Source organism: Salmo trutta, chromosome 22, assembly GCF_901001165.1.
Source record: "Salmo trutta chromosome 22, fSalTru1.1, whole genome shotgun sequence".
Lineage (NCBI taxonomy): Eukaryota > Metazoa > Chordata > Actinopteri > Salmoniformes > Salmonidae > Salmo > Salmo trutta.
In genome coordinates this window covers 19,208,189-19,224,558 of record NC_042978.1, presented here as the reverse complement: position 1 = coordinate 19,224,558, position 16,370 = coordinate 19,208,189, and the positions used below count along the sequence as shown (strand labels likewise).

Genomic DNA, 16,370 nt, shown 5'->3' with positions numbered 1-16,370 from the left:
TCTCCAAATGTATTTGTAGATAACAGCCATGGAAGAGGGTGAAATTGCAGCTCCAGCTGTCAGTAAAGGGAGAGTCTAGGCTACTGGATAGCCTCGGCAGGTAATTTTTTGGGATGACATTATTAAAATATTATCGAGTTCCGGTCCCTAGAAGGGAAAACTTTGAGGACAGAGATATAATAGCAACATAATATTCAGTGCTGTCTAATTTGAGCAAAATGAAGCCTGTTTCTTTGATGTTTTCTGTCCTCAGATATGGAACGCTGTGAAAGCCTGTTTGCAGATGAAGAGAGAGGTCCCAATGAATGTCCCATGAGTCTAAGGGCATATCCTATGTGCCATTGGTTATATGTGTAGGCCTACCTATGTTAGCAAATGCTGTATACAAAAATATAGTTAAACATCACACACAATGTATAAACCTATTACAATTGGAGCAGGCCAACCCTGCTGGAGGTCTGCTGGGTGTGCAGGGTTCTGTTTCAGCCCAGCAATAACACACCTGATTCAACTTATCAAATCTAATGTTGTGTGCTCATAAAGTGTGCTGCTACTGGGCTGGAATATAAGTCTGCTCACCCAGTAGATCAGGGATCAGTGGAGCAAAGTTGTTTTTGTTCACATGAAGTGATGCTTTAGTAATAATAGCCCACTTGTTACTACTCAATTATCTACATTTGAGTTTAAATTTTGTAAATTTTAGCAGACGCTCTTATCCAGAGCGACTTACAGAGCAATTAGGGTTTAAGTGCCTTGCTCAAGGGCACATCAACAGTGATGTGATGAAGGGTTGATATTTGAAGTGAAGTGTTTAAACTTGTTTTAACTAATATTCCAAATGAACTAGTGTCAATGTTGATTAATCACATATCACAATCCTGCAGTAAAGAAGGGAAGGGCTTTGTTTCTGTGTTGTTTTCTCAAATCAACATTTCCTTTTTTTCTTGTTGTAAGATCTCCAATCTGTTTTATTTGATTGTGACTCTCTCTCAGTATATGAGCTATGTGAATCCATTTAGCAGCTTATCATATGGCATATATCACCAATGCCGCCAAAGGCCTACAGTTTGATTGCATTACTGGCCTTATGGGCATCTGCCATCTGAAGCAGATAATAGCTAAACCCACACATTGTTTACATGTTCTCAATTTAAAATGATACCAGTAGACAATGTATATGAGACAAACTCTATACCAGATTTTGTACATGCCTTTTAAGTGCTGACATATAAAATTGTTGAGTGGAAATCCAACCCTTGTAATTTACAGTATGAAAAAAAGGAGATGACATTTAGGCTACAGGAGGTGATCATTACAGGTAACATTTAGGCTACGGGAGATGATCATTACAGGTAACATTTAGGCTACGGGAGATGATCATTACAGGTAACATTTAGGCTACGGGAGATGATCATTACAGGTAACATTTAGGCTACGGGAGATGTTTATTACAGGTAACATTTAGGCTATGGGAGATGATCATTACAGGTAACATTTAGGCTATGGGAGATGATCATTACAGGCCACATTTAGGCTACGGGAGATGATCATTACAGGTAACATTTAGGCTACGGGAGATGATCATTACAGGTAACATTTAGGCTACGGGAGATGATCGTTACAGGTAACATTTAGGCTACGGGAGATGATCATTACAGGCAACACTTAGGCTACGTTAGATGATCATTACAGGCAACACTTAGGCTACGTTAGATGATCATTACAGGCAACATTTAGGCTACGGGAGATGATCATTACAGGCAACATTTAGGCTACAGGAGATGATCATTACAGGCAACATTTAGGCTACGTTAGATGATCATTACAGGCAACATTTAGGCTACGGGAGATGATCATTACAGGCATTAACATTTTACCAGGATAATTTTATTTGATTCATTTTAGTCATGTTGCTTGCAGAATGATTGCAGTTGTTCCCATAGAGCAACTACTGTCTCTCTATGTATCACTGACCATTGATAAGATAACAACTGGGCTAACACAGCTAACCTTTTAGGTCAATTATATGCTGTTTTTATGAAAATGTTGTTCTCTTTATAACCATGAGAGACATTTAACTAGCTAGTAGCTAGCTAGTTTGTTATACTGTACCTAGGTAGTTTACAAGGTTAGCTGACTTTTCAAAAAATAAACTTCATAGTGGCTAGCTACTTCTTGTCCCTCATGCTACAGTGTCCTTTAGCCAAATATCACTTCAGAAATGTCTAAATAAAAATATTGATATGGTCAGCATTGTAGACCATTTCTGCCCTCTTGCTTTAGCTCATCTTGAAATGACAGAAATGCTGAGAAAACCAGTGTGCTGAAAACTTATTTTGTCACCAGTGCTTGTTTTGTTGACCTGTTTAGTCCTCACTGTTGCTCCTACAGTACTAATCTGGTGAACACCTTTGGAGCTCCGCCTAAGCAAGGCATTTGATTGGTTTGACATGTTGCGAAGCATCACTGATTTACACCGGGTTCCGACACCTCTTTAGTTGATTTCTGCATTGGAACTTCCCCAGGCTTCCCATCTAGGGAAGACTGGTTTGCAACGAGCCTACCCTACAATTGACGAGTGTTACATTCAGCCCCACTGTCCCCTATGCAATCACACTGAATTGCGGAGTGGTAAAGTACTTAACCATGCCTCTTAAAAACTCTGGGTTTAAAATGGTGCAGTTCGCACATATTTAGGAGTTGAGAAATAAATAAAGTAGGAATGGAAAGCTGGGAGCCCCCTCTTTTTAACAAAGTCCGTTAAAACGGCTATTTTCCCCAGAATTGGATTATGAATTGTTGTGCATTACCTGCTTGTCAGAATGCATGTTTCCCTCCCTATGGCACTCACAACTTGAGAGAAATATTTCTCTCTCATAGAACACACAACAAGCCGACTAGGTAACTGGATAAACTATTCTACGATGGGGTTGTCTGTTTCTATTCATTACTCTTTTTGTTTGCAGAGGAAAAGTTCATGTGGACTGTTCTAGCATCTTCAAAGTGTGCCTCCGTAGAAATATATTTTCATGTTCCATATTTCTTTGCCGTGGCGGCAAATATTTTTCTAATAGTCAGTCCCTCTAGGATTTCGCAAATTTGTTCTGTGATTTCTGCAGCCAAAAATGCTTGATTTTGCGACACGCTCGTTAGCTGTTATTTTTGTTGGCAAATGAGATTGATTTCTGTTCACTGTACTGCCTGTCAGCTATCAACAATCACCCATCATCTTCGCACGTGAATACGGTGACAGGCCAGGGGGAAAAAACTTTGTTGACTTGTGGTTGGATTGGGCCATTTTCCATGGTAACAGTGCAGTAATTGGTAAAAATTGCAAACCTGCTTTTGATTGGACCCTTTTATGCGCTAAAGTGCGGGGATTGGTCAAAATTGCGAGCTCTCAAATAATATGTGCTGATTAATTGATTTTTGCATTGAATAATGTAATCGCTGAATCCTGGAGGGACTGAATAGTGCAGCACCACAACTAAATGACTACAGCGGAAACACTGTACTAAACAATTTTTAAAGATGCTCCGCAACTACTAAGTAGGCCCAAAATGTGTTTAGTTATTGGGTTATAATACTATATACCAGTGTGACAGTTGTACTAAACTCCTAAGGCATAAAAGTTATTAAATAATCATTAATTAAATGACAACTGAACAGGTAAAGAGGTATGCTTGATAACCTATGCAGAAAATAGACATATGTTTTACATATAATTAGGCATAATGATTATGGCTATAGATTGCAGGAAAAAAATCCATCTTCAAGTATTTCATGCCCCCTCTAAAATAATGGGTGCATGACGCCCCTGTATGAAAGTGCCCTTATTTGCATCTATAGTATGTCAATACAATGTGTTTGTAACCACAGTAAAATATGAAAAGGGTTTTGAATAAAGAAATCCAACCTTGAAGATTCAAATGTGATAATGGCTACAGCACTACACCACTGAATAATACCCAAGCATTCAATCATTTGTTTGTGCTGCCAGACACTGTGACTGACAGCGTTTTGTTTAGATTTTCAAAGCAAATTATTGACTGTATAAACAGTAATAATGTAAAAAGCTAAAGAAGTGGCATCCTTTTCATTTTTGAATAGTTCATGTTTTGTTCAGGTGACACATTTTTGTTCCGGTGACACATTTTTGCTAACATCGTCACGCTCAGCTTTTATGTGAAAAGAACAGAAGCATAATCATCCAGGAAGAGAGGCAGAGATGGATGCGATGATAAGCATGGAGAGTGCTATGTCTATTATACATAATAAAGAGACACTACACAATGTACTTTACCTCCAGCACTAAGAGTGGCTCTGTTCTGCTCTGTGATGGGGTTTGAGGTTTATGACAACAGTCAATAGCAATCCCCAAGGCTTTCCTCCTCCTAAGTGCAGGAGTAGTTTTCTCGATGGATTGAGTGCATTAACTTAATTTGGCTATCATTTGTATTTTCATGTGCATTACATCCTCTCCCATCCTCTCCTTATTACTCAAGCTGCTGTAGTACGGCTTCATAAGAAAATACCTGCCGTTTACCAACTGCCAAAGATCTAATAAAGTACTATCTCATCTTAATTTGAGTAAACAGTCACCTGACACGCCTCACTCTCCCACTTCTCCCTGTCTCTATATATGCGTCTCTCTTTCTCTTCCTGTCTGTCTGTTTCTCCTTTTTTTCTCCTCACTCCCTCTCTCTTTCTCTGTCTCTCCATCTACTGCCCTCTTGTTGTAAACCACCCTTCCTCCACTGTGTCTCATGTGTCATTGGGCTCCTGTGGTCAGATCTCTGCTCTCCCCCAGTGATCAGACTATTCAGGCTGACTCTGTCCAGCTGTAGGGAGAGATGTTGTGGGAATGCAGATAGGGTACCTGCTTTGTCTGGACAGTCAGTCAGTGTGTGTAGTGCGTGGTAGTGTGAGTCTGTCACACTAGGTGTGTGTGTACTGCTCTGTCACTGTTACGGCTTAATCTGACTGACTGCTCTCTGTCTTGCTCTTTATCTTCACAGACGCTGTATTTTGCTGCCGCCATGTCAACCCTGGCATCACCCTTCTTCCTGTTGTTCTGGCTCCTCCGATTGGCCAGCTCTGCGTTTCCGGAGGAACCGGGGCCTCTGAACTTTATCTCCATTGAAGGTAACACCTCTCTCTCATACTCAGTATGTATGGGTTTATTCTCACTCACAGGTTGTACAGCAGGGTTCCCCAACTGGCGGCCTGTGGGCCGAATTTGGCCCGCTGGCGGTTTTCTTTGGTCCCCAGAGGTTTCTGAGCCAAAGATATTGTATATATATTTTTTGTTTTTCATTTTCATTGTTGGACATAAAAGACTGTAAAAACACCAGGAAATCAGCTCTGAAATCAGGTCAAAAAGAGTCAGGGCCTCACACGGAAGGTGTGGAGTAGTATAAGGGTGTAGGTTATGGAAGTAGGGTTAGAGTCTCACACGCAGGGTGTAGCTTGTAAGAGCGAGGTCAGGGCTGACATGCGTGGTGTGAGGAGTAGGGCAGTCAGTGAGTTGTGTGGGTGTGAGGTCAGAGTCAGGATTGAGGTCAGACCGATCCCACAGACGGCCAGACTCTGAGCCTCCTTCAGACCAGAACAGAGCTGACTATGATTGATCACAACTCAATAGTGTCTTCCAAACACCTCCCAGCTGAATTCAGACCATTCTCAGGCTATCAATGCTAATACGTAGGACCAGAAGGGTCTCTGAAGTCCTGCATGATTAGGGCAGAAGATGGGTAGATTAGAGATATGGACAGAATAGATATGGACAGAATAGATATGGACAGACTAGTGGGAGGACAGGACACAGAAGAAGGAGGAAGAGAGGTTTTTCTTTACTCAGTCTCATATAGAGGCAGCAGTCTAGGCCTTTATCTGGGATGGGTAGATGGGGAACAGAGATGGACAGAATAGTGGAAGGACATAGCAGAAAAAGGAAGCGGCCAATGAGAGCTGGCAGATCCTGTCTCCCATGGTAACCCAGCTGATGTATGGATCTCCCTCCCCTGTGTCCTCCCTCTGCTCTCTCCCCTCTCCGCTCACCCCCTAGAGAACTACTATCATGATAGGAAGGTGATGTAACTCTCTTTTTATTTCTCATCCCTCTCTCTTCCTTTTCTCTCATCCCTCTCTCTCATCCCTCTCTCTCATCCTCCCTTCCCCCCTCTCTCTCTCTCTCTCTCTCTCTTCTCTCTCTCTCTCTCTCTCTCTCTCTCTCTCTTTCTCTCTCTCTCTCTCTCTCTCTCTCTCTCTCTCTCTCTCTCTCTCTCTCTCTCTCTCTCTCTCTCTCTCTCTCTTTCTCTTTCTCTTTCTCTTTCTCTCTTCTCTCTCTCTTCTCTCTCTCTCTCTCTCTCTCTCTCTCTCTCTCTCTCTCTCTCTCTCTCTCTCTCTCTCTCTCTAAACAGTGGTTCACCGGTACCCAGTGTTTCTGGGTCGGCCACATCGTTCATCCCTGAGACAGGAGCCACTGCATATTCAGAGAGTCCTCAAGGTGAACCGGACCCTCTACATTGGAGCCAGGTATGTTTCTAGCCACAAGCAACCAAATGTATTCAGCCATCTTTTATAACCCTGCATTGTCGGTGTATCCTCAGTCACATATTCAAGTAAATGCAGTAATCTGTGGTGGGTGGGGTCGGACCAGAGGTCACACAGGTTGAGGAAGTCATGTTGTCTGCCCTCTCTAACCAGGAGCCAACCAGAAGTAGAAAACGCAAATCAATCTTCTTCTAATTCTCCAAAAGATGACTTAATGTCACAGACAATCTCCGTATTACTGGGAACTTATTAAAACTCATAAATATATATATATATATATATGTGTGTCCATGTAGGGCAGACATATGGTGGTGGTTACAGCAGAGGAGGTAGCTAGGCCATATACATCCCCAATTAGAAGCCCCATACTGGGTCATGAAATGACCCGATCTATGGCCTTTGGCGTTTCTCTAACTTCAAATCCAGAGGCCTAATAATAAATATGTAAATTCCTGCAGCATTTGGCTCCAGACACTCTGGCTACACAGCCTAATAATAAAAACCTAAAGCCAAAATACGGGAGGGCTATAGTCACTGCTGCCTGTCTGACTGCAGGTTAGTGATAAAACGTAACCACATCCAGGAGACACTTTGACACATCTTTTAGTACCGCTGTTACAGGATAGAAAAGGTAAACTAATGCCTATGTCGCAGTGAACCGGATGATAGTGAAATCCAATAGCTTTATGGGACGAGAACGCTACCGTTGTAACAACGATGTATATTTATATATTTCTACATAAGTAGTGGTTAATGGCAGTCTTCGCAGTACCGACAGAAAGTAATCTGATTGGAAAGCAGGGGATTTATTTTGCCTGACTGTGTGTGTGTGTGTGTGTGTGTGTGTGTGTGTGTGTGTGTGCGCACCTGTTTCTGTGATGGTGTGTGTGTTGAGCTGGGCAGCCGAGTGCCAAGCAGTGAGAGATTTAAAAGTGCGAAGGCACCTTTGGGGAGTACCTGTGGGGAGGCCGGCTGATTGGTTGAAAGCTGTAGCAGAGTGGCTAGCCTGATAAGAGGCTCCAATGAGCCCAAATCCTGTCACCATTAGCATAGGTGTTCATACTGCAAGGACTATTAAAGCCCTGCCCGAGCCCCAAGTACTCGTGGGAAGCTACCACCGCTCTGTCACTCTGTCCTCTCCCATTTACTGGCTGATGACAGATGGAGAGAGAGGGAGGGAAAGAAAGAGAGAGGGGGAGAGAGAGAGTACCCACACCTAGTCTCTGTACTGTATTAGCTAACCGCGCACCAGCGTTCTCCACTCTGTAATCAGATGTGTGGACTCCCTGAACCTGTCACACAGCTCCAGATCCACTGGACTAATCCACACAAATAAAGCAATTGAGCAGTGTTCACCCGAAGAAGAGAGAGGTTACCAAGGAACGTGGCCAATACATGATTAATTGGTTTGCAATTGTGGCAAACCGTAAGATGATTTTACCATATGCAGCAGGAGGGAGGAAGTAGAATATATCTCTCCATTAGAGGCTGAAGAGTGAGAGTGAGCAGAGCCACTGGTCGTGACCGTGGCCGTGGAGAGACACTGACCTCAGAGGTCACCGGGGGGGGTCATCTAGAGCAGTGGTTCATAAACCTTTTTGTAGTGTAGGGATACCTTGATGGGATAAAACATTCTGTTGCACACCTAAAATGTCTCTATTAATTTATTTAGTGGTAATGACCTCAATCTAATCTGATCCATACTGCAAATCATCGATTTTCTGTGAAAAACATTTTTATAGATTAAATACTGTTGATTTGAACTATTTACATAGTTTGCATAGTCCCTTACTCATGATGATTAATTGGTGTGTACACCTTTAAGAGCGTCCTGCAATCTGTGCCAGAAATATAAAAAATGTAGCTCCTGTAAAATAAGTCTTTAGTTTTGAACGTTTTGAGCTAGATAACCTGCGGTTTTCTACAAAGCGAGGCTCCGTTTGTTTCTCAGTTTGTTTTCAGTTTCATCTATTTGTGTGGCGTTCTCTGCAAAGTCAGTGTCTGCCGATTCAGAAAGGCTCAGAGATGCTCAGTGTCTGAACGGCCCAAAAATAAGTATTTTTTTGTCAATTTTGGACAGTTCACAGGGTTCTTGCCTATAAATACGAGTGGCGATCCACACATATCTGTTAACTCAATTTGCAGGTCTTCAAATACCAGTCAGAAGAATTATGAGTGGTTGTCAAGGAGATTGACGGCCCAGCCTGCCTTCTGAGCATCCTGCAATATGAACAATGTAAAATGCAACAGTAAGGCAGAGATGGAGACAGAGTCAGATAGGAGAGACAGCAGAACAATCTTCAAACCTCTTCAAACCACAGCAGCCTTGGCTGCTCACCACACCGACTAGGAGGCCTGTTCACATTTTCATATGTTAATACTGGACAGGGCTGAAGTGCTCTAGATGTGATTATGCCACACAAACTGCTCTACTTCAATGTTTGTAGCCTGCTTAAACTTTGACTCAGCCCAATGAGCGAGGCACAGAGTAAGTGTATAGTAATTCTATCCACACTACTTAGCCATGTCCTGCATCGTGAGGGAGGTAACCTAGGGAGGGAATCATTTAACAAACCTAGAGGAGCCACCAGTGAATAATTCACTAGAGTAGCGCTAAGGCTTACCCTGTTCCCTTCACCAGAGACACACACACACACACACACACACATGCACGCACACTCTGACACGCACACGCACACATGCATGCAAACTCTGACACACACACAAACACTCAGAGAGATCCTGCCTTCTGCTGATGAGAGGAGTAAGGCAGAGCAATGCCGATGGGAGGCAGAGCAGGATCTAGGAGATAAGATCGATACTGCTGCAGTACAAGCTATGGCAGATCTACAGATTAGAACATTCAATGCCTGGTGTCTGAAAGGAGCTCAGCACAGCATGAGCCTCCATCTTATTCATGGTAAATACAGGTCCTTTATCAATATGCAACATCAGCTGTTAGGGTAGGAACCTTAAGGAAGACACTAACTCAGATTCCAAAGACACTTTCACAGGCACGACAAGGTTATACAAGAATGATTAATGCATTAGCAGTGAGTGCAGTGCGGGGCAGTGAGTAGCGTGAATGCATGGAGATGGTATTATATGATGGGTCCTCTCATTGGCATTGTATGCTGCTGTGTGGGGGTGGGTTATGAACGCGGGCAAACTGCTTGATTAAATCATCTATTAATTAAATTTCTTCCCAAGTGAGACAGATATGGAGAATTCAGGCCTCCCAGCAAAACCACATTTTGTCAACTCAAATGAGACTAAACAAAACCAAGGGGAAAAAACGAGTTCTTATTATGCAATTCTACATTTTTATTCATCACCCATAGCCTGAAATGCATCACATTACAGAACCACATTATACAGAACTGAATACAAATCTGTTTTATTCAGATTTGATTGTAAAATGTTGCATAGATATAGCCCACATATGTCATAGCCTACAGTGTATGAACAGACAAAGATGATGTGGATTCTTACATTTTCTCCAATCATTATTCTGTAGCATGTCCAGAATTGTCCATAGGACAGTAGAGTATTTGTAGAGGCATTATGTGCAAGAGCATGTGGACTGCAGTTGAGTGCCTGTCTAAGACTTAGCTTTGTCTTACTGTTGGCTCACTGCCATGCTCTTTGTCTGTCAGAGATGACCTTTTCCGTGTGGAGCTGGACAATGTGGCGGGAGACGAGATGTTCTACAGTAAGGTGAGGCCCTCTCCATGCACTCACACCTCAGTGACGTCTTACAGTACTATCTGACCAGCTTAACTGACACTGTTGGACTGTCTGTGGCTAACTACTCTGTCCTCTGTCCTCTCTGTGTCTGTCTGTTGTAGAAGAGAACATGGGAGTCCAACAAAAATGACATCAGGACCTGCCGAATGAAGGGCAAGCATGAGGTGGGCTGGGGAATGCATCATCGCGCACACACAGACACACACACACACTTACAGATTTGTACACATGCACACACGCACACACACAAACACACACTGAAACATGGCACAGGCCCCACTTTGCCACCTGGAGCAGGGCATTCATGGTGCCAACGGTTTGACTGGCATCCTGCTGGCTCTACCTAGTGGAGGGGGCACGACCATGTGTCACCCCAGTGTTCCTGCTCACCTAAATCATTACACACTTCACAGGTCCGTCCCTCCCACCCTTTACAAACATGGCTGCCCCGCAAACATTCCAGTTGCGGTGTGTGCCCTCACAAAATGGAGGGGAGCAGTGAAACCAAGGAGGTGAGCTGAGATGTGGTGAAGAATGAACAGTGAAACAGTCCCCACAGTCAACCCAACCCACGCATGACTACCTCAGCTATCTCTCACACACCCACTCTCTCTCCTCAGCCCTTCTCTCTCCCAGCCACCACATAGCGGATCAGTGCCTTCCTGTCTGACTTCAAACACATTACCCCAGCTCACACACCAACCGACCAGAGAATTATTGAAAGGTGTCTGTGTGGGAAAGTAAGGGGAGTGAAGGCAGTCCAGGTTGAGCCCCACCAGGCAGAAAAAATGACTGATTTAACACTGAAAATAACACCTGACATCAAATCTGTGTGAGACACCCCGAGACAAAGGCACAATGGAGAATGGGGAGAGGGAGGTGGAGGAAACAAAGACGGGTATGGGGGAGAGAGGGGGAGTCAGTCCCACCTGCATGCCCCTAAGGGGGGCCACAGGCCTGACTGAGAAGAATAAAAGGCCATCCTGGCCCTAATGACTGTGGTAATGCAGTGAGTCACACGGAAATAAGGCAGAGATAAGAGCACCAGGCCCCTCATCCTGATCTCTGTGGCCTGGCCTTCACACACACACACACACACACACACACACACACACACACACACACACACACACACACACACACACACACACACACACACACACGTACTGTACAGTGCGGTCCAAAATTATTGACACCCTTGATAAAGATGAGCTGAAATGACTGTATAAAATAAATAGGTCAAATACAGAGCTAAAGTGAAAGTCAACACACAGTCTTCACATTTTGACGCCTTAAAAATAAATCTTAAAAGGGATTACATTGGATTTTTTTCTACCAGTTTTTTTCTACCAATCTACACAACCTATATATATATATATATATATATATATATATATATATATATATATATATATATATATATATATATATATATATATATATATATATATATATACATTTTAAATGAAGATGTGTTGATTGCATATGTCTTCACACCCTGAGTTAACACTTGGTGGAAGCACCATTAAAAGCTATTAGCATCTGTGAATCTTTTTTAATAAGATTCTACCAACCTTCCACATCTCTTAGGGCAACATATATCCATTATTTATGTCAAAATTGCTCAACCTCAGTAAATTTGTTTGGGAATCATTGATGGACACTAATACTCAAATCTTGTCTCTGGTTCTCAAGCAGATTTAAGTCAGACTGAGACTGGACTATTCAGGAAAGCCTCTGGTGTGTTTTTGGCATTTAAATGTGTGTAATTGTCCCACTATCCCAGGGTTAGGTTTTCAGAAGACTACGGTGGGTTTTCCTCTAACTTTTTACCTGGGCCGTGCTTTCATATTTATTTTAATCATGACAAACTCCCCAGTCCCTGCCGGTGACAAGCATGCCCATAACATGATGCTATACCTGAAAATACAGAGAATCAACAACATTGCATTCACTCCACATCACTGGCCTGTATGACAAAATGAAAAGAAGGAAGCCTGTGTAAAAAAATAAAATAAATCCACTCCAAATCATACATTCTGTTTGCAACAAGTACTTTAAGTAATACTGTAAGACAAAGAGGGAAAAATAAACCCTCTGTATTGTAGTGGCAGCATTATGTTATCGGTATGCTTCTCACCAACAGGGACTGGGGAGTTTGTCAGGATCAAAACAAATATGAAAGGAGCAAACCCAGGTAAAACATTACAGGAAAACCTTCCTATGTCTTCTGAAAACCTAACCCTGGGATAGTTTTTTATTTTTCAGTGAGACAATTACAGACATTTTAATGACAAAGACACAACAGAATGGCTGTCCAAGAGTTGTTAAGTGTTCCTGAGTGGTCCAGTCTCAGTCCTGAAGGTTTGAATATTGCTATCGATCAATGACTCCCAACCAAGTTTTCTGAGCTTGAGCAGTTTTGACAAAAACAATAGACATACAGTATGTTGCCCAAAGAGTTGTGCTAAGTTGGTAGAATCTTAGCCCGTTTTCACATTGACGATAGCAAAGGGACATTTTTGGGAGGTTCTCGAGAGGCATCAAATCTCGAGAGACAGTACTATTGTGTAAACTTGTGAAATGATCACCTCTCGCTCAAAAGTTGGCCCCTCCCAGCAGGGCAGTGTGAACAGAATTGTCTCATTGAGCGCAACACTCCCACAGTATAAATGGTAATAGCAGAGCAAGGTTTTTGAAACAGCTGAAATGTACAGACATTTCGCTGAAGCTGCCACTTGCAGGCTGAGCTGAGCTGAGCTACAGAAAACTATGGAAGGCCATTCTTTATTATTATTATTTTTTTTTAAGTCATTTAGCAGACGCTCTTATCCAGAGCGACTTACAAATTGGTGCATTCACCTTAAGATATCCAGTGGAACAACCACTTTACAATAGTGCATCTAAATCTTTTTTTATGTCGATACTATCTCAAAATGTTGACATATGTAAGTCAACATTTTGAGATATGCAAGTCACACTACGTGAACATTTTGAGATAGTAGATTATAGAAATATATACACTGCTCAAAAAAATAAAGGGAACACTTAAACAACACAATGTAACTCCAAGTCAATCACACTTCTGTGAAATCAAAACTGTCCACTTAGGAAGCAACACTGATTGACAATAAATTTCACATGCTGTTGTGCAAATGGAATAGACAACAGGTGGAAATTATAGGCAATTAGCAAGACACCCCCAAAAAAGGAGTGGTTCTGCAGGTGGGGACCACAGACCACTTCTCAGTTCCTATGCTTCCTGGCTGATGTTTTGGTCACTTTTGAATGCTGGCGGTGCTTTCACTCTAGTGGTAGCATGAGACGTAGTCTACAACCCACACAAGTGGCTCAGGTAGTGCAGCTCATCCAGGATGGCACATCAATGCGAGCTGTGGCAAGAAGGTTTGCTGTGTCTGTCAGCGTAGTGTCCAGAGCATGGAGGCGCTACCAGGAGACAGGCCAGTACATTAGGAGACGTGGAGGAGGCCGTAGGAGGGCAACAACCCAGCAGCAGGACCGCTACCTCCGCCTTTGTGCAAGGAGGAGCAGGAGAAGCACTGCCAGAGCCCTGCAAAATGACCTCCAGCAGGCCACAAATGTGCATGTGTCTGCTCAAACGGTCAGAAACAGACTCCATGAGGGTGGTATGAGGGCCCGACGTCCACAGGTGGGGGTTGTGCTTACAGCCCAACACCGTGCAGGACGTTTGGCATTTGCCAGAGAACACCAAGATTGGCAAATTCGCCACTGGCGCCCTGTGCTCTTCACAGATGAAAGCAGGTTCACACTGAGCACGTGACAGACGTGACAGAGTCTGGAGACGCCGTGGAGAACGTTCTGCTGCCTGCAACATCCTCCAGCATGACCGGTTTGGCGGTGGGTCAGTCATGGTGTGGGGTGGCATTTCTGTGGGGGGCAGCACAGCCCTCCATGTGCTCGCCAGAGGTAGCCTGACTGCCATTAGGTACCGAGATGAGATCCTCAGACCCCTTGTGAGACCATATGCTGGTGCGGTTGGCCCTGGGTTCCTCCTAATGCAAGACAATGCTAGACCTCATGTGGCTGGAGTGTGTCAGCAGTTCCTGCAAGAGGAAGGCATTGATGCTATGGACTGGCCCGCCCGTTCCCCAGACCTGAATCCAATTGAGCACATCTGGGACGTCATGTCTCGCTCCATCCACCAACGCCACGTTGCACCACAGACTGTCCAGGAGTTGGCGGATGCTTTAGTCCAGGTCTGGGAGGAGATCCCTCAGGAGACCCTCCGCCACCTCATCCGGAGCATGCCTAGGCGTTGTAGGGAGGTCATACAGGCACGTGGAGGCCACACACACTACTGAGCCTCATTTTGACTTGTTTTAAGGACATTACATCAAAGTTGGATCAGCCTGTGGTGTGGTTTTCCACTTTAATTTTGAGTGTGACTCCAAATCCAGACCTCCATGGGTTGATAAATTGGATTTCCATTGATTATTTTTGTGTGATTTTGTTGTCAGCACATTCAACTATGTAAAGAAAAAAGTATTTAATAAGATTATTTCTTTCATTCAGATCTAGGATGTGTTGTTTAAGTGTTCCCTTTATTTTTTTGAGCAGTATATATATGTTTTGCTTCCTCTTGGGTGCCCCACAGGTCTGGGCCCAGGGGCTTCATCCCCGGTAAACCCCTGCATTAATCCAGCCCTGCACACACTCCCTCAAGCCTCTATCCTCTAGGCCCCTGTCACCCACTCACCCTCTGCTCTCCTAATCCTCCCTCCACTCACACCCTCCACCCCAAACCTCCACTCATCCACTTTACCTCCTGCAAATGTCCTGTCCTGCAGCCCGGGATGGTTTTGTCCAATGTGATACATTCACCACCAGAGTAATTGGTTTTGTAATTAAATGTTTCCGGGTTGGTTGATCACACAGAAATATATAAATCAATCAATCCCTGGCCTCCTCTGGCTCAATGCCAAGGGCATGGTCGACCCGGAATGCAAACAAAGGAAACTCCATGTAGGCTTTTTAAAGAGCAGTTTTGCATTCTTATGTGCAGCACTTAGTAAGATTGTTTGATCAATATGTTGATAATACCAACTCTCAGAGGGGGTCTGCATTTCAGTCCTCTGAACAAGACAAGACCAGTCTCACCATGATATGGTTTCACATCTTATTGTATGTTTGTTGTATTGTGTTTCTGCAGATGCCCTAAATATACCAACTCTCCAGCTGAACATGAACATGCTTCTCATTTCCTTAGCAGGCCACATACTGCAGTAATTTGGGTTAAGTGTTTTGGTCAAGGAGAGACCACAGTGTACCCGACAGGGAGCTGACCCTGCAACTCTGGGTCAGCCGTCAGGTGTCCTAACCATTACTGCCACATAGCTGCCTTAGATAGTCTCTGAATCTCACTCTCCCTCCTCCCCTTCCTCCTTCTCTTCAGGGGAGATGTTGATGCTGGCCTGTAGTGCATTCACACAGGATTAGCATCAAACAGCCTCTGTGAGATACAAGAGGAGCTTGGGAGAGGATTAGTACTAACATGCTGAGTAAGAGAGGACGTGGGCAGGAAGTGCCTTTTTACGGGCAAATTTGTTCTAATTTAGCACTGCTGTTAATTTGTCCTCCGTATTCACCCTCCGCCCCCACCCTCTCGTGCCCCAGTCACTCTGCCTTACATCAAAGTCTAAGTCAGAATGTTGCCTTGAAATGACAGATCTGCTTCTGATGATCAGAGTCAAGCGTGGATCATCCAAGGAGAGGGAAGTGAGAGGAGAGGAGAACAGAGGGGAGGAGAAAAGGAAAGTAGCCTGCTGGAGCGTGGAAAGAGTTCTGTCTCTCTCTGAGCTCTTGGCAGGTCCCAGCAGTGATGGGTCCATTCGAGCATGCTAGGGAAACTTTTGAGGCTTTAGTGAGAAGCTGTGATGGTACGATGTTTCCCCTATATTCATTTAGCTGTGGCGGTCTCAAAAATATGATAAAAAAATATACAGTACCAGACAAAAGTTTGGACACACCTACTCATTCAAGGGTTTTTCTTTATTTTTACTATTTTCTAACACATATGGAATCATGTA

At 43.6% G+C, this 16,370-nt stretch overlaps 1 protein-coding gene across 4 annotated transcripts in view; it reads left to right on the top strand.

The window, feature by feature from the left end:
* Positions 1-16,370, top strand: part of sema6bb (sema domain, transmembrane domain (TM), and cytoplasmic domain, (semaphorin) 6Bb) — a 131,119-nt gene that overhangs the window by 62,599 nt on the left and 52,150 nt on the right. For all 4 annotated transcript variants that reach the window (XM_029707086.1, XM_029707085.1, XM_029707084.1 and 1 more), the window contains exons 2-5: positions 5,019-5,145; positions 6,423-6,537; positions 10,212-10,272; positions 10,404-10,466. In XM_029707086.1, coding sequence (XP_029562946.1) covers positions 5,040-5,145; positions 6,423-6,537; positions 10,212-10,272; positions 10,404-10,466 — 345 coding nt within the window. In that variant the 5' untranslated portion in view covers positions 5,019-5,039. The remainder of the gene's footprint in view (positions 1-5,018; positions 5,146-6,422; positions 6,538-10,211; positions 10,273-10,403; positions 10,467-16,370) is intronic.